Source organism: Orbicella faveolata, unplaced genomic scaffold (assembly GCF_042242905.1).
Source record: "Orbicella faveolata isolate gen_17 unplaced genomic scaffold, um_ofav_v1 contig_25, whole genome shotgun sequence".
Classification (NCBI taxonomy): domain Eukaryota; kingdom Metazoa; phylum Cnidaria; class Anthozoa; order Scleractinia; family Merulinidae; genus Orbicella; species Orbicella faveolata.
The window spans coordinates 15,470,047-15,497,415 of record NW_028301553.1 but is presented as its reverse complement, the minus strand read 5'-3'; the positions used below and the strand labels follow the sequence as shown (position 1 = coordinate 15,497,415).

General features: G+C 39.5%; 4 protein-coding genes across 4 annotated transcripts; all 4 read right to left on the bottom strand.

Annotated features, from left to right (window-relative positions):
- Positions 1–143: 143 nt before the first annotated feature.
- LOC110042083 (uncharacterized) lies at positions 144–8,173 on the bottom strand. The gene is made up of 5 exons (XM_020747420.2): positions 8,017–8,173; positions 2,785–2,909; positions 1,986–2,183; positions 1,490–1,589; positions 144–1,187 (listed from the first exon to the last, which is right to left on the bottom strand). The coding sequence occupies exons 1-5, from the start codon at positions 8,096–8,098 to the stop codon at positions 985–987; spliced, it is 708 nt and encodes a 235-aa protein (XP_020603079.2). The 5' UTR covers positions 8,099–8,173; the 3' UTR covers positions 144–984.
- A 380-nt stretch (positions 8,174–8,553) lies between these two features.
- On the bottom strand, positions 8,554–11,554 carry LOC149109131 (uncharacterized). Its single transcript, XM_089294595.1, has 3 exons — positions 10,360–11,554; positions 10,030–10,059; positions 8,554–9,451 (listed from the first exon to the last, which is right to left on the bottom strand). Exons 1-3 carry the CDS (start codon positions 10,491–10,493, stop codon positions 9,124–9,126), a joined length of 492 nt encoding a protein of 163 aa, XP_089150721.1. The 5' UTR covers positions 10,494–11,554; the 3' UTR covers positions 8,554–9,123.
- A 745-nt stretch (positions 11,555–12,299) lies between these two features.
- On the bottom strand, positions 12,300–15,979 carry LOC110041982 (COX assembly mitochondrial protein 2 homolog). Its single transcript, XM_020747302.2, has 3 exons — positions 15,815–15,979; positions 15,637–15,708; positions 12,300–13,281 (listed from the first exon to the last, which is right to left on the bottom strand). The coding sequence occupies exons 1-3, from the start codon at positions 15,890–15,892 to the stop codon at positions 13,204–13,206; spliced, it is 228 nt and encodes a 75-aa protein (XP_020602961.1). The 5' UTR covers positions 15,893–15,979; the 3' UTR covers positions 12,300–13,203.
- A 563-nt stretch (positions 15,980–16,542) lies between these two features.
- Positions 16,543–27,330, bottom strand: LOC110042063 (uncharacterized). The gene is made up of 2 exons (XM_020747396.2): positions 26,479–27,330; positions 16,543–21,469 (listed from the first exon to the last, which is right to left on the bottom strand). Exons 1-2 carry the CDS (start codon positions 26,729–26,731, stop codon positions 17,289–17,291), a joined length of 4,434 nt encoding a protein of 1,477 aa, XP_020603055.2. The 5' UTR covers positions 26,732–27,330; the 3' UTR covers positions 16,543–17,288.
- Positions 27,331–27,369: the final 39 nt, after the last annotated feature.

The window sequence follows — 27,369 nt, the reverse complement described above, 5'->3', positions numbered from 1 at the left end:
GTTACTCGTATGTACTCGTATGTACTTGTATATTACTCGTATGTACTCGTATGTACTCGTATTTTACTCGTTTGTACTCGTGTGGTGTTTTAGTCACGATCTAAGATAATCACGGTACTATCACGAAGAAACGAACTCAGAGATGGGGTACACAATCATTTATTACAAAGCTTCAAAAGTAGTAGCACCTGAAACCTGGGAAAGGCGGTTGGGAAGCTCTCGCTTGAACTACTGGATTCAAAGATGTCCATCTAAAAGAGCTTATCTAAACTCACCTACCGCTGGGCTTTCTGTTACAGAAATTCTAAATCTATATTAACTAAACCATTTTAGGTGTACATTAAAACACTTAATTACTATCATAACCAAACAGAGCCAGAGACGCGGTAAGCAATTATTGAGTAACGAATTAATAACCATTATCATTACTAAAAGGTGGGAGCAAGCAATAAATCGAACAGTTTTTTTAGTTTTCCGTTATTAAAAAAGAAAGGTAAAACAAAACAAAAACAAAAACAATAGAACCAGATCTGGGTGGTCAGGGGATGGAGAACAAAGCATTTTATGAAGTTGGCCTAACATCTATCGAGAACACTTTGATTTATCGAGCTCTTGTTGTCAGATATACATGTATCTTGGCATTCCTGTGATAATCTTTTAGTGAGCTGCACTACTTAAACATTTGATACAGAAACTTTTACGTAGGAAAACTCAGTAACAACGGCTTCATTTTGTTATTGAAAGAAAAAGAAAAGAAAAGGCGGCTAAAGAGATGGTGCTGCGACCCGGGCACGTTATGTCGGATTATGAAATTAGCATGGCGCCCACCTTCACTGTTGTAGACATTTTAAATTTACACAATATGGGAGTCCAATTTTACTACTTGAATTCAAAATGTCAGAAAAGTCTGTCTACATATTAGCATGTGCAGTAAGGAATAAAGGCTCTGGGTTCAGGACTGGTTACAGCAAAGCAAGCAGCGTCTCAAGCAACGTTGGCGTTGTTGCTAGTTGTAATGACAGAAGGGCCACCAGCAGGTTGCATGAGGATGACACCTTGGTTGTTCGGTCGGGACCTGCAGCAGCAGCAATAGCAGCAGATGATCATGATGATGACGAAGAGAATCGAGCCGCCAACCACAGCTCCCTTGCTACCATCGTTCATTTCATGCCACCAAGCCAGGGCACCTTAATAAAGAAATGTTTACATGAAGAGTATTTAAATAAAGGATATACATTTCAATATATCAAGGCACGTTTTACACAGATAATTGCAATAGAATCGAAGGATCCTCATTATGGAGGGAGATTGAGCAGAATTTTCTTGTGAATTTTTCTTTCACTTCAAATCATTAGGACTCGAAACACACGGAGAGCCTAGGAGAATTAAACATGTAATCAGAATACAGGCTAATGAGATATGTGTAAAACGTTTCTTGTCTTGTAAAGAAGGTTGTTTTTAAAAGAAAAACAAGGTAAGTCACACGTACCACATGCATTGGTATTAATTGGCAGGTCTCCCTCCATCACGGTCGCCTTCACAGGATAAACGCCTTTTCCCAAAATCTCTCCTCCAGCCAGGAGTTTCACCTGTTCAAAGACAGCAAAAACTGACGTCAGATTTCTAGCCCTCTCATTGTCTGAGAGTGCACAGAATGGTATGGTGTCATTCTAGCGTTTGCCACAGATACCGCCAACCTCGTTCCCTGGGTCCTCTTTCTACATCGAGAAAGTACTGAGAGGACCCTGGGAACGAGGTTGAGACAACGCGCGATACATTTACCAATGCTGCACAGTGTGTTCTACGTATTTACACCGCTGAGCTCTTTAACAGCTTTTAAAATTGCAACGAATTAATGTCACTTCGAATGTCACTTCTTGGAGTTTGAGAAGATGATGTAAAAAAGTGTAACTTTGAAATGGGTAGAATTTTGGGGCTCACAAAAAATGCCATGACTGATCATGAGTTCTACACGAAGTACCAACCTTTACACGGAGTTCGTCGCCCTTGGGAGTGAGCCCGACTTGCACGTACACACCAGCGGAAACGATAGAGGGCAAGGAAGCAGTGAAGCCTGGTACTTCTACAATGTCGTCACTGGTGTAAGTATGAGACCAGGTGATACGCAGATCTGGGACGTCCATTGTCGCGGTTACACTGACTGGGTCATCACACTTATTGACCTAACAGGTAATAAAATTAATACTCTTGTTTAATCCGGTTTGTACTGAAATCTTTTGAAGTTCTTTTTCAGCTCGTTAATATTTTGATTAGTTTTGAATTAGTGTCCCATCATGTCTAGGTGTTTGTTTTGTTCATTTCTGAGATTCGCACTGTACATTGCCACTGCAGGTCCTCGTGACTATTACCTGAAATCTCGGAAATTTTTGTCTGAGAAAGGAGGTTCTGTTTCGATAGCTGGGAATTCTGAATAACTGTAAGCCAAAATCTTGAAATTCCGGCTAAATAGACAAGAGCTGACTGATTGCCAAGTGACAATTGTCCTGATTTCACGGCAGATTCTCAATGAATTTAAATAAAATGCATTAAGGTTAGTAAGGAGAGCTAATGCTTCCAGACTGAGAATGAAACGGTGACTAACGCAGTCCTGAAACTAGGATTGATTTTGTCAATCGAGATGTCTTTCAGAAAAGCGAGTATATAAACACGATATTTCACTAATGAGGTACTTTTTGCGACAAAACTATTGAGATCGATTCAAAATCATTGTGACAAAAATATGTAAGTGAGCGTGGAACCAACCGGCTAGAATTTTCCGATTACCTCGAGCTTAAATGTGATCGGTTCGTCGACAAAATCCATTTTGCACGTGATCTTGCTGCAGTCGTCACTAATGGTGCATCCGTCTCCCAGAGTGCTGCTGGCGCCGGTGCTACAAGCACCGTCAGCTACAACAAAATGAGAATAGGAAAGCATAGATCAGGAACCTAGCCTTAAGTACTCTTTTTAACACCTTGAAATATCCTACGATTATATTATAACTGCTTCAATAATTTAGCTGCACCAAGAGACAAGTTTTCCCTTAATAATTTAATAAATAGCAGATAAATATGTCGAATACATTCTAGCTTGCATTTTTATTGTTTAACATTAATTGTTTGGTTAAACGCCGCATCCATTCCAAAATGGCTGTTGAGATTAAAACAGATAAACTATTTCGATGCTGATCAAATTATACCCTCTCCTAATATTTTTCTCCCAGGGTCTCTCGTCTTTTTTTCACTTAAATTTTTTTTCTTACTTATAAATAACTCTTTTTGTTTACCTGACTACTTGAACTACAGTTGAGAATATTAAGTACGTATCTACTTCACAAAATAAATTTTGTTTACTTAGCTACTTCGCTACTTCACATTAATCTATGGATTAGTAAAGCGTAAAAAAGAAAAGAAAAGTAAAGCAAAAAGAAGAAAAATAAGAAGTTACAAAAGAAATCTTCATTATGCACAGCAATTTCCCGTTGTATATTGATTTTTTTCTCTTAGAAGCGTGAGAAAACTGTGAAAACAAAGTTTTTTTCTTGTAAGCAGCTACTATATATGGAGTACTTTACTATAAGAAGTGAGTAATTGACGGAGTACGTATAGGTGTTCTCTGTTGTCGAAAATTCCGTACAGAATCATGCTCTCTGTTAATGTGACATTTTCTTTAGTTTTGTTAGTCCACCATGTTTGGAATAAGTCCCAGAAGGATAAAGTTAATTGACAGTGCAAAAACATATGATCTAAAAAATGCCTGTCAGCAAGACATTGGGGCATATGTCATCATCACATATCTTGGCTTTAAAGAGACTGACTTTTGACTGACTATCATAGGAGAGAAAAAACAACGCGGTCTCAAGATGATCGATTTTAACATTATGAATAAAGCACCTTCTCTTGATATTGTGTCATTAACTGATACTTTTGACGGAAAACTTGAGTTCATTCATACTCCATTGAGCACCATCATTTCGGGAATTTCCACCTGTATTTACCGTTACCTTGTTTAATTTTCTTACGGGCGTCAGTCTAGATAATGAAATAAAATCGAGGTCTAGTTTTCAAAAGCGCTCTTCCTGGAAATAGTGATTTTGGATTCCATAACCTATCAGAATTTTGTTATCTAATTGTCTAGCTAAATCTTATTCATTTTGACGACCTTTTAACATCGAAAATCGGCTGTTTGGTTAAAATTAGTAGCTTGCCCACACCTTGCACAAAAGCAAAAAGGAATTGTGCCCACACCACAAAAAACAAAATGGTGACCCTTGAATATGTTTGAACTTAAGAGCACGTACAAATGATGATATGGAACTAGCGGGTTCAGAATTTAAGAAAGGCTACTGTGCCCTCGAAGTTGGAATTGTGCAATCTTCTTCTTGTAACACTTATGCTGTAAGAAATATTTAACAACAGCTTATACTTTCTAAGTTAGTGTGATCTTTAAGTTCCAAGATTGTTACTTTTATATTACTCACGTTACCTTACTTTGGTCAACCACTAAGGAACACTTGGTTAAAATCTAAGTAGAAAATGTTTTAGTCAACCTTTGTACCCTCGAAGGAAAATATGTTAAGTAGCTTGGCGCGTAATCGCGTTGGTATTCCGTGCGATCTGCGCATGCTACTAGGTTAGCCTAAAACGAAGAAAATGATATATTGACAGTTGTTGATAGATCATGTGGTTGTCTCTTTAAAGGGAACGTGATAAGTGAACTCTTCGTATAGTTGTTCCAATCAGTCAAGACTATAAATTGCCAAAGTTGTTCAACAACTGCGTACTGAAGCTGAAGAATAAAAAGTGAAGTAACGAAGAGCTGGAGTGCTGTTTAATGATATTTTAACGGGAAGCTTTCTCACCCGTAGGTGATCTACAGAAAGGTCCCGATCCAAAATAACATTAAATTATTGTGTAAGTTATTTCCCCAAACTTGGCTTCAACACAATGTGGCCACGAATAGACTAACAAGCCCCCTTTTCTCCTCTATTTACAGCCTTGGTAAAGCTTATTATATATTTTTAAAACCCATTTCAACGAAGGCATATTCCTTTATGGAAAACCGAAAGTGTAGAGAAACTTAAGGAGTCTTGCATGTTCATACTTTCTTGAACGTGACGTTTGGATCCATTGATATCGGCAATTGTGAAGACTCGTGAGAGATATACATCATTTTTGTTCGACCAATCAACTTCAAATGACCATTATCCGATTATGATTATCAGTGATAACTACAACGATATATTTGTGAGGCGCAACAAGGTATTTCCCTTTTAAATTTGTTTTGTAGTCTCCCTGCGACAAAACTAATACTGAAAGGCCTGGCTAAATTAGGAAACATAGTTGCGGAGGTAAATGTTTCCCAGTTTAGCCGCGCAGGAAACAGATGTACAAATTTTGCTGCTCGGAAACAAATATGTGTTTGTCTTAGGTCAAAAAAAATTTTTGCTTCCCAAACACAAATTGGAAATTTTGCTTCCAAACGCTTTGCTTCCCAGATACAAATTGGAAGTTTTTGGTCTTCATGAAAACAATTTTGACTAGTTTCCAGTGCTGCTCATTAAAAATGTTTCCCAGCAACGGTGAGCGTACAACAATGGCTGACGGCAAAGTCGAAGTAGAAAAGCCACAAGCAGGTGATGGAAAAGGGAAGAAAAAGAAGGAAAGGAATTGGAAAGACGAGGAGATGGAGTTACTCATTACCTATTAAAAGGACAGGGCTTGTTTGTGGGATGTAGCTCGTGAAGACCCCATGAATAGAAATAAAAGGGAAATGGCTTACTGTCAAATCGATACACCGATGTTAGAGAAAAATGGTATCACAAGGGACGATTACAAAAGCAAATAGAATATTCTGACGGAGGTCACAATTTATGGGGACGAGACGAAAATGTGAAAAAAATCCTTCTCCAGACCTTTTCGGACGTCAGTTTATTACAATGCACATCCGTGAACCTTTGTTTTCCGAAACAGTGTGTCCGCGTTTAGCCACCAAGGCTTAAATCGCGGCAGCAAAACGTTTTGTTAGGGAACTTATGAGCAACGACGACAGCGACGCCGAGGATAACGCTATATGGGTTCTATATAGTCAAAAATGGACTTATATTTTACCAGAGAAATTTGCAATTGTCTAGATCTGTCCAGTGCGCCAATGGCTCTAAAAGCGTCTGCAATGAGAGCGTTCAATGCCAAATGGAAATACGAATTACGTTCTAATTCACTACGTTCAAACGAATGTAAATTATTTACCACTTAAATATCCGCAAAAACAGGAACAACGAAGCATGGGTGGATGGCATGCGGACCCTAAAGAATAGAGAATAAACAAAGTACCCCAGCTAGAACTTGAAACAACAGAACACAAGCAATATTGGAGGAAACACAAAAATATAATGCTATATGTAGGTTCACCGCGAAAAAGCTGCTGATCTGTTGACGAAAGGGAGGTTTTGGTTCTCTTTTCTGGCCCGTGGCGAGCTTGCGTGGCTTGCCTTCGTTTACGGTTTGCCGCGTCCTTAGCCCTCTTTAACCGCTTCTCGTCCTCGGAACCGGAGGCCAATTCATCAGAGACATACTCGTCCACTACTCTCCAACCGTCGGCACTCTTATCGGCTATTCGGATCAACTTTTGGCGCTTACGGATTTCGACAATAAAATAAGTCGGATCTTTGTTTTCAGGAACATTTGCAGGGGACAATCTATCAAAAATTGAGTCGATCTGGGCATTATGTTCAAACTGCTTCTGGTTACCTTTGAATTTCATGAGAGTAACCTGCTCGTCCACCTTCTACTTCGACTCGCGATCTGTTTACTCTTCCCATCCAGTTTAACTTCAAGATAGCTTTTGAACATCGAGAAGACTTCGTTTATGACAGGCGAATCTCCGGGATTAGAAGTACTGCAACACTAGGTTCTGTAAGGCTAGCTCCGGGAGTAGGCATCCTCTATCGACGTGTTATACTCGTGTAAAATAGAGAACGTGACCGTCTTGAAGGATAATAACTGTAGGGTTGCAAGCGAGAGAGATCAAACGAAACTGCCGTAAAGTATAAACAGAAAGAAACGACCATTCACGACTTCGCAATACGCGTCCCCCGACACTTAACACACAAAATCCAGTGAGGAATGTGACGCTAAAATACCAGAGGAAAATGTATAAATTAGCCGTCGCCGCTCGCGTTCCTCAGACTACGCAGTCTGGTTATTTAACGTTGTTGTTTTGCAGAGCACGGCTAAGAAATGTGCAAACGTACCTATTTTGTTTGCTTCCCGCTAATTTAGCCACCTCTGACTTGAACATATCAAGAAACAATGTTATAGGAGATAAACTATTTTCGTAGTTCTTGATGAGCAAGAAACATTTCATCAACTAACAAAAAAAAGCGAGATAGAAATGTAGCAAGTCTACATAAATTTTGAGAGAAATCGTAGGCTGATAATTCGTTAAACACAATGAATGGCTTGTAGCGCGTCCATATGTTCACGGTATTTCGGAAAGAAATTCTCGGAAAGAAATGGTCGCTTTTTGAAACCAACAAACAGATCAATCTGTCAAACCACAACTCTCAAGCAACCGAAAGCAGTGGTTTTATGCCGGACAACGCCGATCAGCCAAAATCTAACCTGGCATACAAACTGAACAGAGAGATCACTGAAGAACAAAAAAATGACTGTCTTGATGTTTGACCAATCTCCAAAGTTGCGATCCATGGCGACAAGCAATCACATCGATTTGACAACGATGTCTTTAGACGTCAAGCTGGATTTTATACAGGCTCAATTCTGGGAGCGATCACTTGCTCGTAAAATGTTCAGAACGGTCGTAAATCTAGGGTTATGTACTTTTGAATCACGGAAAACAGCCTTCCTCACTTTAACCATAAAGAATCAATTGCATTCACCACAGTGAAATAGAAATTTCTGGTATATAAGAACTTAATTAATATAATTAACGACTACCACAAATAGATATGTCTCAAAAGTAGTTTTAAGGTTTGCTAACTAAAAAAAAAAGTACCTGCAGTTGAAGATCTTAGTTGGCTAATTATAAAAACCAGGATGAAAAATCCTGCGGCAAGAGTCTCCCTTGGAGAGAACATTATAACAGTGGAAAGACAAAAAGCTTTAGCATGCAGATGTATATAATGGCGTGTAAAACACTCAGCTTTGGCCGCTTGATTGACACCGATTCCGGAATTTTCCGGTTTGGCTGGTTTCATAGTATTCTTGGAACGGAAGTGTTGTTTCTCGGAATTGTGCTATATATAACATACAGCATTAAATATAACAAAAGACAATATTCAATTTTATACAAGACTCGTTTCCAGTCCGTAGTGATGAGTGGTGAAATGCCATGGGACACAAAGGATTCATTCAGCATTCCCTTGGTCCAATGCGACCTTCGTTCGTCGAAGGTCAGGGAAAGATAACTTGGGGCATGTATATCAGCGCAGTCTGGCGTATAATACATCTCACCTCGAAAATTTGTTTCGATACATCCTTACGTTGCATAGACAGTTAGTCATCTCAAGAGATAATGGAATGGACGATCGCGAGACACAACTGTTCAGTTTTTATTTTGCATTATCACCTTCTGATAACCAAGCGATACTTTATATGTTCAGTTTACTTTACACAAATGACTAAGGAAATGCACATTAAAACAGGATAATACAATGTGTTGATTTATGCTGATACAGAATTAGAGTAAAGATTAAAACTGGCCAACTGAGCCAACTTAGTGTGAAACATATATAGTCTATTAACTATGGTGGTAACAAAATGACGGACGCTTCTTGGCGTTTTTAAAGTGTCTGGGAAGAAGATTTAGTTAAAGTTTTGAACGACTAGTAGATTTATGCTAAAACAATTATTAGATTATTCGCTTTCGATTTTTATGCGTAATAGCTGACTCGGGCTGCACCCTCGTCAATTATTACGGGACAGAAATCTCGAGCTCGTAATCTATTTGTTTAATATCAAAGAAATACGAAAAAAGTCTTGTACCAACACCTACGTTTAAAAAGGCTCAGTTTTTCTACCTGTAAATCACTTATCTTCACTTTTACCACCCATGACTGAAAATAATAGTAAGTGGAAATAAGTCGTCATTGTCAGAGTCTCTTTACTCCTGGTTCACTAATTGCATTCTATGAATAGTGTTTGGGAACTGGGGCGGCAAAACTATTGTCGCGAAGTGACGAGCCTGTTGCCAGCGGCGATTGCGTTGGAGGCACAATTTACATGCGTAAACCAAAACAACGATGCCTAGGACGGCGGCTGCACCATAGACTGCATATAACGCGTCAGCTGCAGTACTGTCAACGTCTTCGAAGTCGTCGTGGTAATAATCTATCCCATCAGTGACTGCGGGCCCACCTGTACTCTGGTTTGTGCAGCACTTGCCTGCTGGACTATCAGTTGTGTTTTCTGTGAAAGCGCAAAGCACAAAACTGTTTATAGGCAGGCCAAATATTCAAAGAACTGGTCCGGAAAGCAACTCAATGTTTACTTAACTGTCGGTGTTTCATTGACGGTTCATGAAATTTAAAAGAAATCCATCACAGCAGGCATTTTTTTATTTTCAACTAATCAGATGGGAGACCAAATCCAATTCATGTTTTGGCACCTTTTGCACGTTTTTCCCTCAAGATCTGGTCCATGGGGTTATTGCGTAGTGCAGTCGTATTTGTAAGCTTTTACCGAATGAACTTTTCAGAAAATATAATTTTACAGAATTTATTCGAGCAAAGATTTCTGTCTAAACACCCTATTTCGCTCAATGCACATCTGTCATGCGTCCTTTTCAAAGTCGCGGAAATTATACATATATAATTCAAATCGCGCGTTCCGCCTTCCTTCCGTCCTTGTACGGAGTCGTAAGGGAGAAAACCTGCCACTACAAGAAAAGTCACACGAACCAAATTGTGGTTATTCATGATGAAAACTGATTCCCTAATTTTAATTCTAACTAAATCTATTAAAAGTTTTCCCTAGCTTCTCGTTTTTCTCTCAAAATGACATAACTCACAGAAAATCAAACAAATTTCCTGCAATCAACCTTTAAAAAAAACACAATACAACAACTGAACAAAGCTTCAGAACACTGGTTGTACAAGTTGATGTAGAATTGTCTTGACGAAAAGGAAAAATAAGCAAAGTTTAATCCAAAATCGAACCTGAATGTTTATTTAACACAATCACTAAAAATCGACCTAAAATCTGGTCCAAGAAACAATTCGAATACCAGTAAGTGCCTTTTCATTTCAGTCCAGCTGCCAGTGTTCAGATGAAGAGAAAATTACTTTCACTAAATTAATTATGGCAAGGCTGTGCAAGAACATGAATGCGTTATATTTGCAGAAAGAATTTCCATAAAATATATATTTTTCTCAAGAACGCACCATATTCCTCAGCAACAAAGGACGAAAGAGAAAAAAGCAAGAAAAACATCTCCACAAACACCACCACAAATCGAGATCCTGTCACGAACATAGTCCAAGAGATGTACTCAGTTTTTGACCTGTTCAGCTCTTTCAAGATCAAAAGAAGTTCTCAAAAGACATTTTTAATTCCGCAATCGCGCGGAGCCGATTTGAAATTACAAGCACGATTACTCCCTGATTTTTATTCCACTCAGACCAGTTACTATTACCACTAGTACTAATAAATAATGGTAATAGGACTGAGTGGAGTCCAATTCGGTCTGTAATCACTCGTATGATTACAGACTGAATTGGACGACACGATGTCCTGTTATCAATTAATCATAATAATTACAATTTCCCACAAAAGTAAAAGTTTCATTTGATAAAGAGCTATTTATTGTCATTTTAAAGATCACAATTATAAAATATGGAGTACAGCTCGCAAAATGGCTGTAAAGTCTCTTTCAAAACAGTCACCAGAGACTAAACCTCCACAATGTTACAAAGTCAGTCTCAGTCAGTGGTTACTATAGTGATTGCAATCAATGTTGTGATTGGTGGATTTAGTGGGGAGGATTTAAAATGATTGGCTCCTGTAACTGTGCGATTACAGGTGTCCGATTACAGCCAACTGTCCAATTACACTGTCCGATTACAACTTTGCAGATTAATTAGAGCAAAATACAGCAGTTTATGCACCAATCACATTTGAGGAAATTGTAATTGTTATGATTATAATAACAACAACAACAACAATAATAATAAAAGAATGTCAAAAATTTAAAAATAAACTTAAAGTAACAATTTACATCATCGAATATCTTGTTTAATAATAATAATAATAATAATAATAATAATAATAGTAATAATAATAATAATGATAGTTTATTTAACAGATCCACGAGGTGGCTCTTCTCTGTTGAGTTACATTATTTACAATTGAAACAAATTATGTTATTTACAATTAAAATAATAAGAGTGATGTGTAGAAATATGGGGTAGTCTCTTTGGATCTACTGATTTGCTGTTTGGGTGAAACTCTTTCTCTGATTGGAAGCCCCCTGGGAGGGAAACTCCTATATGAAAAGGTTGGTGATGCTTGTCGGAAAATTTGAATTAAACCCCTAAAGGAGATCAATCTGGGTGTGGCTCGATATTTATTTGATCCCTAAAAGATACCACTTAAAACAAAATAGGCTTGATTACCAGCTGCTGTTTAGGAAAGGAGCCCACACTCGTAGACTGGACCCAAGAGAGCCGCGGAAATCGATGCTAAAAAATGGAAATGAGAACGTTCTTTTATTATTTTTTCTTTGAGTCCACCCTAAAAAGCTTAAAAGCTTAAAATATTGACGTTTTGTCCTGAATACCCTAAGTGACACCAAAATTCTTGATTTATACCCCTAAGTGAGACAAGACCACCCCTGACCTTTGCAAAAGGAAGTCCCCTGACTCCCCTCACTCAGGATTGAAACTGTTGTTTATTCTCAATGTCCGATAACTCAGACCTTTCTGGGGTTCGAGTTATCAGGAGTTAACTGTGTTCAAATCGACATTCCATCCTTGACACTCATAAATTAAAACCCTTTTTTCTCAAAGCTTTTATTTAAAAGAACTTGAAAATGGGCTAACACACAAGTTTCCTAACTCTCTACCTACAGGTGATGATCCAGAGAGGACTGAGAGGGGGTAGGGTGAGATAGCTTCAAGCAATGATGAGATTGGAGGTAATACAAAATGGTATGGAGCCAACACAAATGTTCCCAAGGGACAATGTTTCAGTAGCAGGGTTGTCACCCAATAGACAAAGAAACATATCCTGACTTTTCATTGACTGTAAGGCATTTTTTAAATTAATTTTTCATTGTTCACCTTTTTATCACATTATCACATTCTAAGCTGCTGTGGAACAGTGTTACAAAGTTCCATCTGGTGGAGCTTGTTTTTTACTCCAACAGAGTAACCATTTTTCGAGCCAAAATGGAACTTGAGTCAAATCTGAGCATGGAGTGAAATGCTAAACAGCACTTTGTTACCTAAGGGCCTGTTTACAAGGAGGGAGGGTTACCCCAAGCAAGTGGGTTAATCCTAGCTGGAGGGCAAAAGATAGCCTGGGTTTACAAGCAAAATTTCACAGGTTGGGTAACCCTACAACCCAGGACAATTTAAATGCGTGGTTACACTCAAAGGGTCTGGAAACAATAATATTGGAAAGTTAACCCGGGTAGGCAGGTTAACCCTACCTGGAGTGTTTACAAGGGAAAAAGTTAACTTGTCTGCCTGGGTAACCCTAGCACGCAGATAGGGTAACCCACCTACCCTGGTAACCCCAGCTGCCTTGTAAAGACGGCAAAGAAAAAAAGAGGAAATGTGTGAGTGCTAGGGTGACCAGCTTGCTAGGGTAACCCTCTCTTCTTGTAAACAGGCCCTTAAAACCACTTCACTTAGCCTAAATAACACTCTGGTTAGCCTAATAAACACTGATACATTACATAGCACACTGCCTAGCTTGGATAGTACAGCATATATGTTATAAACAGAACCAACTCACGAATGATTATTTCTGAAATGACAGTTGAGGTAAAAAGAAATGTTACGCATAACAAAACTTGCAGATTTTTGTGTCAGACTTGACAATTCTAGTTAGCCAAACCTGGCCATCCACAGAGGTCCATGTACCCTCATTCAAACAGCCAAACAACCTGTGACTACACAAAGCTGTTAATTTTAAGGACATTCGATCAGTCTTAAGATCACATATTCATTCTTCACAGCCATTATTCTGAATAAGGGTTTCTAACAGCCTTTTCTCTCTTCCTTGCCTCTTCTAAGTTTCTTCTTCTTTTCCTCAAATTCTGTAAATTGAAACATGCCACAAGTTATAAAAGCGAGACCTTGTTTCTATTTAGAAGATGCATTCTTCTTCCTTGTGGTAGGAGGTGAGGAGTTCCCTTAATAGCTCAGAGAGATATGCTTGTTGTACATACTATTTTTGTTGTTGTTGTTTTTTGTTTTGGTTGTTGTACATACTAGCTATGCAAATGCCTTCGAGTGGTATATCTTGTCCCAAGTGGAATATTCCATGGTAAACCACGAGAGAGCGTTGTATAACTATTTTATAGCATGCCATAGAAAATACAGTGGCCAACACAATCAAAGCGACATACGCGTGATGCATGATGGGAAGGTTTGATTTGGAGTTGTGATTTTTCAAAAGATGACACTCTGACAGTTTTCTATGTTATCAGTTTTCGATTTTTATTTTCTTTTGAACGTTTATTTTAAGTGTCATGCATTAACCGAGGAGAAAATAGGGAGTTTAAGAAAACCACGACGTCAACGGCAATGGGAACGTTGCTAAACAAAAGATTTAATTAGGAGAACAATGGCTGTGCACATGCGTTATAATTCTTGGTACATTTCTTTACCGTCCTCAGCAAAATAACAACATGAAATGGCCAAATTCGGTGTTGAATGGAGAACGTGAAGCACGACGGCTAATTTTTAAAAAATTTTATTTCAAGTTTATTGCTGTGTCTCAGATTCAGTTTTTAGAAAGTTCTGTCAGTGATAAACAAAGTAAATGACTTTAGAGTATTGTGAGATTCATAGGTAAATTGTGAGATTCGTAGGTTAATTGACGTTGTCCTCAGCGTCGCCACCATGGTTACTTAAACTCCCTAATGTTTGTCCTAAACAACAGGTTGGATGCAATACAGTCAAATAAAAAATGGCCTTCCTGTATTCTGATTGGCTGTATTTTCTATAGCATGGTATAAAATACAATACAATTGAAATTTATTACTGGGTATATAAAAGAAAACATAGAGGGAAGAGTCAGAGGTTCTTCCAATCCCATCTAGAGATAGAGTTGTTTATATGTCGCTCAAGAAAATATCCATATCCACACCGTGGAAGTTCGGTTGAAATTATGAGGGGGTGGGCAAAACGTCTCCCGGAGTGGGAGTTGGATGTTTTTAAAAAAACCTTTAGTACCCATATTTTTTGGAACGATTCATTCCTCAAAATTCTAAAAGGTTTCAAGAGGTTTTGCGTGTCTCAATGAGAGTTTGTATCCTTTAAGTCAGCTCTTACCTTCACAAGGTCACCCCCCCTGAAATTATGAGTTCCCTCGTTACGATCACCTGTCAAAGTGGGAGCGAATCGAACCTCTGAGGCCGTACAAATATGAGGGGGGCATTGGGATCTTTGATTTAGCGGATTTGGGCAATTTTTAGTTTGGTTTTTCAGTTTTTGCACTTAATAACTGCGGTTTTTCGGTTTTGGTGTCTTGTGCAGTTTGTGGGTTTTCTCCAATTCAGTCTTTGGTTTTCAGTTTTTGTCAAGCATGATGGTGGTTTTTCGGATTTTTCTCAGTGCCCAATAACAATTTTTCTGGTTTTGTCAAGGAAGTTACACCCTGCAGTCTTGCTAAAACTCTAATTCCAAGGGACCACTTATATAGCCTTCTATCCAGACTTTCTTTTAAATGATGTATGACAAGTCCAGTCTCTTAAATTTAGCAGCTGTTATTTGGGTTGTAACGGCTGCCAAGCAGACTATGAAAAGTTAAAGATACCTCAAAGCAAAAGACTATTTCTCAAATATCACGCGGTTGGGATAATATCGTGTGGACTTTGACCTTAGACTGTGGACCATCAAGTTTCTGTTAATAGCTCGATTACAAGTTATCTCCCCTTTTGGTCGTCGGAAGAACATTGCGCTCACTCACTCTGTTCACGTGGAATAAAAGCAAAGGAGAGACTGTTTGTATGGTTGTAAAATAATGTGGTTTGGTTGTAAAATGTGGCTGCCATGTGTCTACACAATGAAAATTCTGACAATGGTAATTAAAAACCAGCTTCAGAATGTGGTGTTTCTTTTAAACAAAAATCACCTAAAATTATGCTATCATGCTTTGCTTTTCTAGTTTTCACACTGCTATAGGTCTGGAGCCAGTTTACAACAAAATAAAGCAAATTTTTGGATTATGATGAGTTCTGCACTAACAAGGGGATATGCTGAAAGAACACTGAAATTAAAACAAGTTTAAACTTACAAAAATTAAATAACAGAAAGAGATTCGGTTTTCGGTTTTGGACGAAATTTATTGTGGTTTTACGGTTTTCAGCGATTTTTTGTGCGGGTTTTCGGTTTCTAATAGGCCCCTATGCCCCCCTCAAATAAGCTTATTGAAATTCTAAGCTTACCTCTTCTTTTAGACAAGCGTTCAAGGCCCGCTTTAAGTCGTTACATTTTCCTACAAACTTTCGAAAGGGGTGCTGCACAGGAAATAGTAAGAAAATAATAGGGTTACTTCTCCATCCAAACATGTGATTATGTAACACAAAGTATAAACGTCATTGTCGATCAACAACGTTTACCAACCTCCTGATGACAACGATGTAGTTGTTCTATAACTTCTAGGCACTCGCTATGAAGATGAGGAGCTAAAGAGGGATGCATAACTTTCTAAAAATCGTCTCCGAAAGCTTGTGATTATTATTTGCCTTGATCTTGTTCAAATGGTCAAGTGCGCTTAGCAACCAGGCCCAGGCGAGTAATTGGAAAGCTTTGTCATGTAAGACGAAACGAAAAATTTAACAAATATTGACGTCAGTTTTTCTTGCGTCCGGGGTCCTGTTATTGCTCATGAATTTCGTCGGAACATTGTCAAAGTAGCCGCTGGGTCTCCGAGGATGGTAGGTGGCTAGCGTTGGCAGGATTTCAAAGGAGAGGAAATCCCATAACTCATACACAGTCAATCAGTCCACTTTGCTCCAACGAATAGTTAGGACTCAAAAACGCTAGCTTCGCAAATTTGCCGAGGCGGTAAATAATTCACCTGTTATCGGAGGGGCCTCATGTTTGTAAAATTTTGGACGCAAATATGAACTTTGTTTGTTTTAACTCTAACTATCTCAAGCTAAATAAGCCCATGTTCTTAAGCTCGGGAAGGACTTTTGCGTCTCTGTTTTTGGTCGCTTATTTCCGGGAGGAATTGCTATCTGAATTTTACGACTAGTTGAACTTCCGGGGCGTCCTGGAAACAAGTCCATAAAGAAGGTGAATTTTGTGCTCAGAGCTGGGCACTCATATAATAAAGAAGCGGAACATTTCCTTTTGAAGTAATTTGTTTAATCATTTAGTAATAACAGAATGTCAAGTTCTGTATTCAAATGTGTTGGAATACAACTTTTATCACCGCTGTTTGTGTTACTGATTATGCTACATATTTTTTTTCCGGGGGGGAGAAACTCCCGTATGAAAGGGTCGGGGATGCCCGTCGTCTCGCTTTGGAATTTAAATCAATAATTTTGGTCTCACTTTAAGTGTTCAGGACGAAACGCCACTATTTTCAGTTAAAGTATCTTTTAGAGTGCACTCAAAGAAATAAAATAAAAATAATAAAAATAAAAATCTGTAGTTTCCGTGGTATCTTTTAGGGGTCAAATAAAGCTCAAGCCACCTTCAGATTGGTCTCCTTAAGGGTTCAATTCAAATTTTCAGACGGATATCCCCAACCTTTCAGACGCGAATCCGCCCGGGATTTTCTTTACACTGATCTCGTGAATATGTTAACGAATATTCAATCAATGGCAGTCTTGCCCTGAGCTTGTCAATCAAAATATAGAGCGTTCCCTTGCGAGTTGTAATCGCCTATATTCAGCCTTAAAAGGTCAAAATTCGTGCGTTATAATTGGACGTATTACAATTAAAGTTATTAACTTAAGTCATTACATTGTCAAGGAATTTACTGTATTTTCCTGTATTTAGTATGATTTTGTTTCGTAGAATTAGCACGCCGGAGGAAGCACTGGTTGATCGAGTTGACCTAACTGAGGCGTATACGCTCAGAAGTTTAAGATTTGAAAACAAGCCTCCGTGCCGCTTTGATTAAAATTATCACCAGCCTCACAAGCTGAGAAACCAACGATAAGGAGACAAAAACGGCAAACAGGACGGGAACCAGGCTCAGTAAGACTGCCTCTGTCCAGAGAAAGATTAGGACGTACTGGGACTGAACACCGCTAGTTTCAACTCCCATTGAATAATACGACGTCACGCCAACGTTCAGTATTCCTATGACAACCAACGTTGCCAAGGAAACAGTTTCAGCGAGGTTGTCGCGGAAATGGACGAAGGGCTTCCGGGACATGTGATGTAAAAGGAAAAACAGGCAAAGGATTGTCAGGCAGACAGAGCGAAGGAATGCGTGCTTCAAAACGGAGCCAATCATAATTAGCAAAAATCGACGGCCAATGAGAACGCTTTCCCAGTGAATCTTTCCAGATCGACCATCCTGTGGCTTGCGAAATGGAGCAGTTAGGACCTCAAGAACCGAGTGCTCTACGGTGGACGAAGAAGTTTCATTGCACTCTTCACGATCAGCAGTGCTTGACTTGCATTTCATTTCTTGACCGGCGCGTGATTTTGAAATTACTTTGTTTACATAAACAAGGAAGGCAAGAAGTAGGTATGGAAGAGGGAAGACACATGCCAATAAGAAAATCTTCGCCGAGATCTGGCCTTGATACAACTGCAGTGAGGCGAAATACAACGTAAATATAAACGGCACCAAGAACGCGACTATTGCAGCCAAAGAGGCTTCCTGCCACCATTGATGACACGTGATTTCTGCGTCGTAGAACCAGCGAGACACGTGCTGTATTTGTACACAGTGGCGCAGTTTCATTGCTGTACCAGTTGCCGCTGAGTATCCTAGCAACCAGATTTCAAGGGTCGCTCCGAGGTAAGGACCACATGGAGGAAGAACTGGTGTACGCTTACGCAGTTTGTTCAGGCCGCTGTGCAGCAGGTAAAAAGCTGGGATCGACAAAAAGGTGGCCGTTACTGCTGCAAGCTGGGATAGTGTTTTTGATAGGGGTGTAATACCAGGATAGGGACAGATACTCCACTCATTATTGACAGATATCTTAAAGTCAAGTAAACTTATCACTGGTAAGAGAATGTTATTTTTTAGCACCGCACTAACGCCGTAGTAGGTAGCGGTCAGTACTCCAGCAATTTGATAAAAGTAAAATAGGATTTTTAGCAATCCTGAACTTGAGCCGCTGCTTGTTTTAGCATCACTTTCCAAGCTGTCGTAGCCTTTTTTATTTTTCTTGCTGTGTCTCGGGAGAAACCATGTTAGGTTTTTCATCACTATTTCAAACACTGGAGGCTTTCGAATAAGAAAAAAACCAAACGATGACGTGCAGATGAAAATAATGATGAAATACCAGAAATGGGTGCAGTCTTTGCTCGGGAGACAGTTAGTTGTAAACAGAGACTCACTGAAATCTTTTTTACATTTTCCACACAGGAACCCTGTTCGGTTTCCTTGGCAACCAGAATGCAGGTAGGTCCTGTTGATATATGCGCAAGTTTGACTGGCAGTTGGACAGCAGTAACCTTGGGGACAGAGCTTAAAGTGGACCTTGTCGCCTATAGGGTATCCCCAGAAGTTTTTCCTTGCAGACAGAGAAGACGTACAATTCCCACCTGCTGGGCAGGGAAGGCATTGGACGTTGTTCTTTATGGTTAAACCTTCACTGCTGCCTCTGTTGATACTGTACGCTCCTACAGGACATGGCTCGGTGACTAATGAAAACGACGTGACGTATTTCGGGAGAGGGCTCGTTCCCAGTTCCCAATGTGTGAAGTTATGCAGGCGGAGCTTGGTACTGAATGGGGTCTGAATTCTCACAGAATCGTTCATGACTACATTGCCCACACCCTTAACAAAGATGAGATTGACACCTGCACTGAGCGGATCCAAAACAAACGAACTCTCGCGGATCTCTATGTTTCCCAAACTTGTCACCGTTAAAAATCCATTATACGGTTGCTCTCTCGAAAGATTAAAAACTTGGGACTTCTTCGACTGGTAGAAATTGGTCTTGTAAATTGTCAATTCACTTTTTTTCATCTGTACGCGCAAGTGAGACCCGTCTGTACTGCCAAAGTTGTCTGTAAAATTGCTATTTAGAATATTAATCGATTTGACATCAAATATTGTTAGGGCGCTCTCAGAAACTCCGGAGTTTTCGCGAAATTCAGTGTTGTTCATGGTTACGGTGACGTTAGAGATTACTGGAGGTAAAACATCGAGACCAGACGGGTTCACAGAGATTTTCACTACTCCTGATTTGCAGAAATTGTTCCGGAATGTACTCTCTTGGAAAAGTAACGAACCTTGACTCGCATACAAGGAAGCACTAAAAAAAGAACTTTTTGCTGCGCACCTATTGTCGATGAATGAGACGTTCTTGAATTCGTACGTTGATCTGTAACGGCCCACCCTGTCTGTGTACAGATTTAACACTGTGTAGAGATTAACCACGAAGTTTGAGTTGTCGCTTATTAAGGAATTCTCCAAAAGGATGTTTAAAGAAGCGGTTCCAAAGTTTATTCCCCCGCCTGAGTTTCTCTGTATTTTACAGGAACGTATCAGCACGTACCTTGAAAACAAATTAATGTCATAAAAACTGCTCCCGTTGTTTTCAATAAACGTGGAGTTTTGTAAAATTATCTGCGACTGAAATGTCGAAAAAGATCTTTTAACGGTTAGGTGAAGAGTACCGACAGTTTCACCGCCTGAGTTTTGGATGAAGTCACAATTGCGTACTACAGCTGCCGTATGAAGGGCGCCCAATGGGGCTTGAATTGCTCCGGAGTTTTTTCGTTTCGCTGTATTGCCAACAAAAGTGCTGTTTTCTAGTGAGAGCCTCTGCACATGGAACATACACAAAAACAGCGCTCCACCTCCTTCTATGCCCGCTGGCCCAATAATACTGTTTTTGAAATCGTGCATGTTGGAATGAGTGTTGTAATATGCTTTCCCTCCCCTGTCAATATCGGGATCTAGGATATTTTCACGGAAGTGCGAACTACGAATATCCAGGGATGCATTGTTCTTAAAATGATTTTCTACAGTTACAGCACCGCCTGCTGCCCAGGCTTCGTTTTGAACAAACCGACAGCTCTCTATATCCAGCATCAGATAAAATATGTCAACGAAAGCGCATGCTCCACCGTTTCCAGCTTTGTTGGAACTAAAGTTTGACCGCGACAGAGAAACGAAAGCCGTCTGTTTGAATCCGCTGACAAAAACAGCTGCTCCGTAACTACTATTTCCTCGTATTTCGTTCCCAGCAAACGTTCCGTTCATGATTTTCAGTTCGAGTGAGTCACCATCGTGAAGTTTAACAGCTCTACCAACGTTCTTTTTGAACTGCGTTGACTTAAACTTTACGTACACGTGCGACGAATTCTGGACGTCAAGAATACTTTCTCCAGACTTGTTGTCTTCAAAATTTACTTGATCCATCTCAAGCGCTAATTTGCGGTTTACACCAGCGACAATTTCAAAGCACGCATGACCGGGACAGCTGTTTTGTGAAACAGTGATGTTTGTGAAGTAAACTGTGATTGTATCAATCTGCTGGGCTGGTACGTTTTGTGCTGAAATGGCCAAGATGTTATTGTTGACATCTCGAAGCTTATTGTTTGCAAACGAAGAATTCGAAATGGTCAAATTCACAGATTTTCCAGAAATCTTTAGACTACCAGCGCTGTTGTTTTGAAAGTTGCACCCATCCAAATCAACATTTCCTGTTGAATTGCGAGCGAAGTTCAAGGACAGCGCGACATCGGAGTCGGTCATGAAACCGCAGTCGACCATCTTTAAAGAACATTCATCAATAAACAAAGACGTATTGACGAATGTAATTCCTTTCATGTTGACAACAGAAGAAGCGTTCGTCGTGACGTCACATGAAAATGGAAAGATGTTGTTCTCACAAGCGATAAACGCTCGAGTTTTATAGCTGCGCATGACCAGACCAGCAGTGGACTCCGCCTCGCAAGGATAAGGATCACGTGACGTGTCTTCGCCATCAATGTTGATGACGTCACCGTCCTTAGCCCGTGAAGTAGCTTGGTTGATGGTTTTGCAAGGGCGTGATACTTCAACACCGCAATCAAGGGCTGAGTTCCCATGAAGTCTTGAGACAAACCATTCCTTGGCACAGATCTTTCCTAGATGAAAAACAAAGAATCACAGACCTCAAGTTTATCTGAAGCTATAGTTGGTAATCGACTTGAAGTTGTTAAAAGTGAATTCGGTGATGGTGGATTTGGAAGCTTACGTTTCGTTAGCCTGTCGTCAAAGCAAAACTAAATAAAATAAGCTGAATAAAAATATTTAAGCAGCATTTACAATTTACATTTACAATTTCAAACAAGCTATTCAAACTATCGCCGAAAACGATTCATCTTTATTTCTGACCAGTTCTTCTTTGTTAAGTCATTGTTATAAAGCCAGTTAGGACTTTCCACAAATAACCGGATATTTTGGTAACCGGATATTTTGAGGATAGTTAGAGGTTTACAAGATATTTAGAACATATAGGGATATATAAACAATAGTCTCCATTTGGCGCGAAAATATGCTCGGATGTTTGTCCGCGGTCATTATCTGTTCCGAGAAGCGAACAGTTACGCTCTCGGAAAACTATGAGCTTTGAGGACAAATATGCGAGAATATTTTCATGCCAAATGGAGGCTATTGTGTTTATTATCCTCAAACTATTTTTCGCAACACGCGCGGTTTTGAAAATTGGGGAATATCGCGAGGATATTCCCCAGTTTAATTTTAGCTGGGAAATATTCGGTCACGTGACGTGTTTCGATCAATCGCGCGCGAGGGAAAATATTTGTTGGATTTTAATTAGGATTATTCACAGCTTTTTTTGGCTTAGTCCTGAGTGTGTTTCCCTCGCTATTTTATTGATAAAATGTTTTTTTTTTTTTTTTGTGATATCTATAATTCTTTTTGAGAATCTCTGGAGAAATATTTAGGCAATTTAACGTGATATTTTTGGAAAGGCCTAAAGGCAGTATTGGATTTGGGTATGGAAAGTGAAAAACGGACCCTTCGTTTCAGCCAGAGTACTTACATAATAAACCTTTTTTAGTCTCGAATTTACAGTGTTACGTTAATGCTAATACTAGTGAGCTTAAGCAACGGCGACGCCGAGGAAGACGGCTAGTCAAAAATGACATTATATTTTACCAGCGAAATTCGCAATTGTCTAGATCCGGTTCAGCACGCCAATGGCTCTAACAAAGTGCTCAGACTAAATATGCAATGAGAGCGTCCAATTCTAAATGGAAATTTAGCAGTCGTCGTTCGCGTTTCTCAGACAACGCAGAACCTGACTTGGTCAATTTACGTTCTTGCTTTGCAGAGGACGCAAAGAAATGTAACAAGATTTACAACGCATGTACACAGCTATTGTTTTTCTCATTAAACCTTTTATTTTGTGACGTTCTCATTGCCGTCGTTCTCCGTGACATATTAGGGACCTTAAGGTGGCTCCCTATAGTTTTACGATCGCGCGAGCGCTGCGCTGAGGAAGTAGTCTGCGCGCGCCCAAAGGAAAACGTCAGTGTTTTTCGATATTTTATTACGTCAACATGAGCGCAAAAAGCAAAACTGACAGTGAATTTTCTCGCGTTTCCTTCGGTGAAATTCCGTAAAATCTGGCAGATTGGTAGACAATATTTTACTTTAGTTGGAGTTCGTTTTTCAGGGAAATCTATGAGACCAGATTTTTTGCAGCGGTAAAAGACATAAATTTGAAAATATCGAAAAAACAGCTTTTACAAACCCTACTTTTTTCGTGTTTAAAATTCGTATCCCGCTGGAAGCGATGTGATGTAAAAATTTTGGAAGATTTCACCGAAGGAAATTCATGAAAATCACAAATAAAGCCATAAAAACGGTAAAAAACACATTTGTTTGGGCATTTATTATTTAAGACTCCCAAAATTTTAACAGAGATGATAGCAAAACACTATTTAATCATTGCTTATTACATGTAATAAGTTTGAGAGGACTAGGTGTGAAAGCGAATGCAAAAACAGCATTCAAAACATAACACTTGCGCGCGCAACGCCATAAATGATTACCTATGGAGCCACCTTAAGCACCGACGACGACGACGAGCCCAGAGGACGACGACCGGAAGTAAAATTTCCCCTTACCGCGCTACTGCGCATGATAGACTCGTCGTCCACGTGAAGTTTAGGACGTCAAAACGTCAGGTTTGTCGTCCTGAGCGAACGTGAGTTAAGGTCCGGTAATACGGGCAACATTTTTCTTCAACTTGTCTCGCAACAGTGTTGCATTGCAAGTTGAAACACATTGTTGCGCGTATTACCACGTTTGTGACCAACTTGTCTCGCAGCAAAATACAGTGTTGCAAGTTGAGGCAACATGTTGTGCAAAGTAGACTCGAGTTCTACTTTCTGCAACAAATTTTAGTTTTGCTGCTCGTATTACCACTGAAGCTACAACTTGTCTCGCAACAAATTTGAATTCAACGCCTGTGATTGGCTGTCGCGAAGCGCGGCAAATATAAAAAAAACAAGGCGGACGGTGAAGGCGAGCCTGAATTCGAAGTAGACCAGTAACTCTCGGAAAGTCATAATTTTGTCCTTTACAAAGACCTCGAGGACTATCATAGTCTTTGGGATACCTCGTTTGTCCCTTCAAAACAAGCAGGAAAAAAGGCAAAAGGCTTGGAAGAGCTGTAGCAAAAATACAACTTTTCGCCTAGCTACCTGAAACGACACTGAGCTTCATACTGAGAGAACTTCGCTGGCACCGAAAATTAAGAAGAAAATGACGGCCAGAAGTCGAAGTGGAACTTCGTCGAAATGCTAAATTATATTAAAGAAGGCGCCATCTTTATTTACACACGATTAAGCAATTATACCTGGAGAATTCTGCAGACTTGCAACATTGTATTTTGCTGCGAGACAAGTTGGTCACAAACGTGGTAATACGCACAATAATGTGTTTCAACTTGCAATGCAACAATGTTGCGAGACAAGTTGCTGGAAAATGTTGCCCGTATTAACGGGCCTTAAGTATTAATCTAATTACGCAGTGTTTCAGGAGGAAAATGTATATCAAACTGTTGAAATGAAAGTTGGCTATTTATTTAACCTCTTAGCTTTGTATTAACTAGATTTTACGGCGAGTTTGGTGTAGATATCGTTGGTAATAACATCATTTTGGGTTTGTCAATTTGTCCGTTGTTGAATTTGCTTGTCAGCGAAAGTAGAAAATTAAATGAATTCAGAAATTGAGAAATGACTCTGTATTTCATTTTCTTCTGTTTCCTATCTACATGTAAGCTTTCGCTTATGTTTTTAGGATAGAAGTTTATACCGTGAAGGTCGTTTTAGATTATATCGGGCCGAAAATTCGGCATCATTAATCTCTTCGAGTGAAAACCTGTTATGTTCTTCGTCCGAGAAATCGGGATTTTTCGACATCAATTTCTCATGTAGGACTGAAAATTTGTTGTCATCGATAGTGCCGTTTTCGTAGCTCAAGAGAAACGGGTCTTGGAGCTCGTGAAAGGAAGACGTGACAAAATTTTTCGATAGTTTTAGGTCGATGTTTACCATAACTCAGCTCTGTTTACATGTACTCGCACTTGGTTTTCACGCCGTGAACGAAGTCCTCGACCCAGTCCTACAACAGTTTTACTCGTCGTCGTCGTCCCATTCGTCGTCGGTACTTAAGGGCCCATTAACCGATTTATGCGCGCGCTCGAGTGCGTTACTAAGGAGGTGAAATTTCACTTCCGGTTACTTACGTCAGCCTGAGCGCAGAAAATAAAAATAACTCAATAACTTCCAAATTCGCTCACATTTTAGATGTTTTTCTTTGTGTTTCACAAAACGCAAAGTAAAAAAAGTACAAGCAAAGACAAAAAAGAGAAAGACAGAAAAACAAGAGCAATAGAAAGAGAAAAACTAACTCTGTGTGGCTTTGTTTGATCTTACCGAAGTGAGCTGGAAGTGTAAATTGCGCACGCGCTGATAGGGTAACTTCCAATATATATCGGGCGCACTTCCGGTTTCTTTAAATGCTAAAGGAAACGCGGGTTTTCCTTAAATCCAGCCTTTTTTGACGGATGTCGAGTAAAACCAACGTTGGCAACATAGCTATGCATTCCTTTTTCAAAATCATGCTTTTTTCAGAAAATTACGAACTTTTTAATATTTTGAAATTCTCTCAAAATCTGGCCTTTTAGAAATGAAACAAAATCGATGCATAGCGTAATGATGATTTAAATTAAAATATTAAATCAATGAAAAAAATTCCGATAAAGTAGTTTGCCTGAGAGCCTTTGCGTGTTTTCAGTATTAGTCACATGACTATGGGCGTGGCCTGATGACGTCATCACTAGTGTTGCTGATCATGAAAAAGTTAAAACACATGAAATACCTCTGAAGTGACTAAAAATGACGAGGTTATATGAGAATCAATTTTCCTTAGCAACGGCTCGAAAAGATCGGTTAATGGGCCCTTAAGGTCCCTAAAGACCTTCGCCTGACTTTCGGCGTCACGCCTACATTCACCTGCATGCAGCGATTACGTATCAGCCAAGTCACGCAAGCGAAATTCAAAATCGACTCCTGCTACGACTTTATACATTATAGAGACTTCACTCTCCCGTTGGTGGATTGTTGAAACATATGAGGACTATACTAAAAAGGAAATGAGTCAACCCTCACAGCAAAACGCTCGAAAACAAGAAACTTCCTGCAGCAATGTATCCATCACCACACAGCGGGGTTAAAGATATATATGATTGTATCCTCGGCATCTTAGACATTCATCTATTCAGATTAGCGATCTGCTAGAGTCGCTCCGCAGACAACAAAACCATGTTCAAAATAAGAACAATATGTGTTATGACGCGTTGCTACAGCCAGAGAAATGTCTGAACTGAGCATGTACCTGGAGAATTAACGACCATGTATTGCACAACTATCACTTTCGGCAAATGTTCTTTTTTTTAAAACGAATCTTTGGAAATACGGACTACAACATTTAAATTGTGAAATTCTACCCTTCTCAAAGTCTCTTGATATAACTAAACAATTTGTGTACTGTATAATCAATTTAAAAATAACTATCAGTCGGTGTAGAACCACTCTGCTGTAGAACATGTTGTACATACCGTAGCAGCAAAATCCACTCACGCAAAACAACCAAATAGCAACTCCAAATACCATCACTGAGCGATCACAAGACTGAACTACATGTATAAAATACAAGCGGTCGACAAACGCTGCCTTTAAATAAGAAAATCCGCAACCTGTGTAACGTGATATAGGGGCTGTAAAATCACTTCCTTCCTTCCGGGAATTTCCCTCTTTGTCACGCGAGAGGGCGGTAACAAACACGCACAGGTCACAAGACAGTTTTTCCATATTTGCACCTGAATAGTTTCGTGAGTAAGTAAAACCTCATGTTGTTGTTGTTGAATAGTAATGTTGAATGTTCAGAGTGGTCGATGCGCTTAGCTACAACTAGCTACAGTAGTTCTCAGGCATGCAACTTAAACTGAAAGAAAGAAACATTTCAAAGAAACATAATAGGCCACGCTGCCTCCACATGTATAAATATTATTTAGAAAATAACCCAAGACAACTGCACGCGCCGATTGGTTTAAAACCGTGTTTCTATTACACAATTAGATCATGAGCTCGAGATTTCTATCGCGTGATAGTTGACTCGGGCTGCGCCCTCGTCAACCATCACGCATAGAAATCCAGAGCGTAAACTCTAATTGTTTTAGTTTATCGAAATCCTCTTCACAGACACTTCGAAAACGCCACGAAGCGGCCGTTATTTTGTTAGTTAGGGCACACTGTTACGCTACTCACTATCGATCACAGAAGAGATAGTGGGTAGCGTAGCCAATCAGAGAGCGGCATTCGTGATAGAACGCTAGTAGATTTATACTAAAACTCGATAGAAACACGGTACATGTTTTCTATTTTTTAAAGAATAACAGAAGCTCTTATATCATATCGGCAAATTTCAGAATTGAAAGTACTGTTGCGTT

Excerpts from the sequence above, each read along its gene's own strand:
- LOC110042083 (XM_020747420.2), bottom strand. The coding sequence starts at position 8,098 with ATGTTCTCTCCAAGGGAGACTCTTGCCGCAGGATTTTTCATCCTGGTT. Across the intron at positions 2,910-8,016 it reads ACTAAGATCTTCAACTGCAG|CTGACGGTGCTTGTAGCACC; the intron begins GTACTTTTTTTT and ends ATTTTGTTGTAG. Across the intron at positions 1,590-1,985 it reads GCGACGAACTCCGTGTAAAG|GTGAAACTCCTGGCTGGAGG; the intron begins GTTGGTACTTCG and ends GTCTTTGAACAG.
- LOC110041982 (XM_020747302.2), bottom strand. The coding sequence starts at position 15,892 with ATGCATCCCTCTTTAGCTCCTCATCTTCATAGCGAGTGCCTAGAAGTT. Across the intron at positions 15,709-15,814 it reads TACATCGTTGTCATCAGGAG|CACCCCTTTCGAAAGTTTGT; the intron begins GTTGGTAAACGT and ends TTTCCTGTGCAG. Across the intron at positions 13,282-15,636 it reads ACGCTTGTCTAAAAGAAGAG|AATTTGAGGAAAAGAAGAAG; the intron begins GTAAGCTTAGAA and ends TTCAATTTACAG.
- LOC149109131 (XM_089294595.1), bottom strand. The coding sequence starts at position 10,493 with ATGTTCGTGACAGGATCTCGATTTGTGGTGGTGTTTGTGGAGATGTTT. Across the intron at positions 10,060-10,359 it reads ATTTTATGGAAATTCTTTCT|GTTGATTGCAGGAAATTTGT; the intron begins GCAAATATAACG and ends TTTTTTTTAAAG. Across the intron at positions 9,452-10,029 it reads GGAAATTTGTTTGATTTTCT|TTTTGTGCTTTGCGCTTTCA; the intron begins GTGAGTTATGTC and ends GCCTATAAACAG.
- LOC110042063 (XM_020747396.2), bottom strand. The coding sequence starts at position 26,731 with ATGGAAAAACTGTCTTGTGACCTGTGCGTGTTTGTTACCGCCCTCTCG. Across the intron at positions 21,470-26,478 it reads GAGTGGATTTTGCTGCTACG|GAAAGATCTGTGCCAAGGAA; the intron begins GTATGTACAACA and ends TTTTTCATCTAG.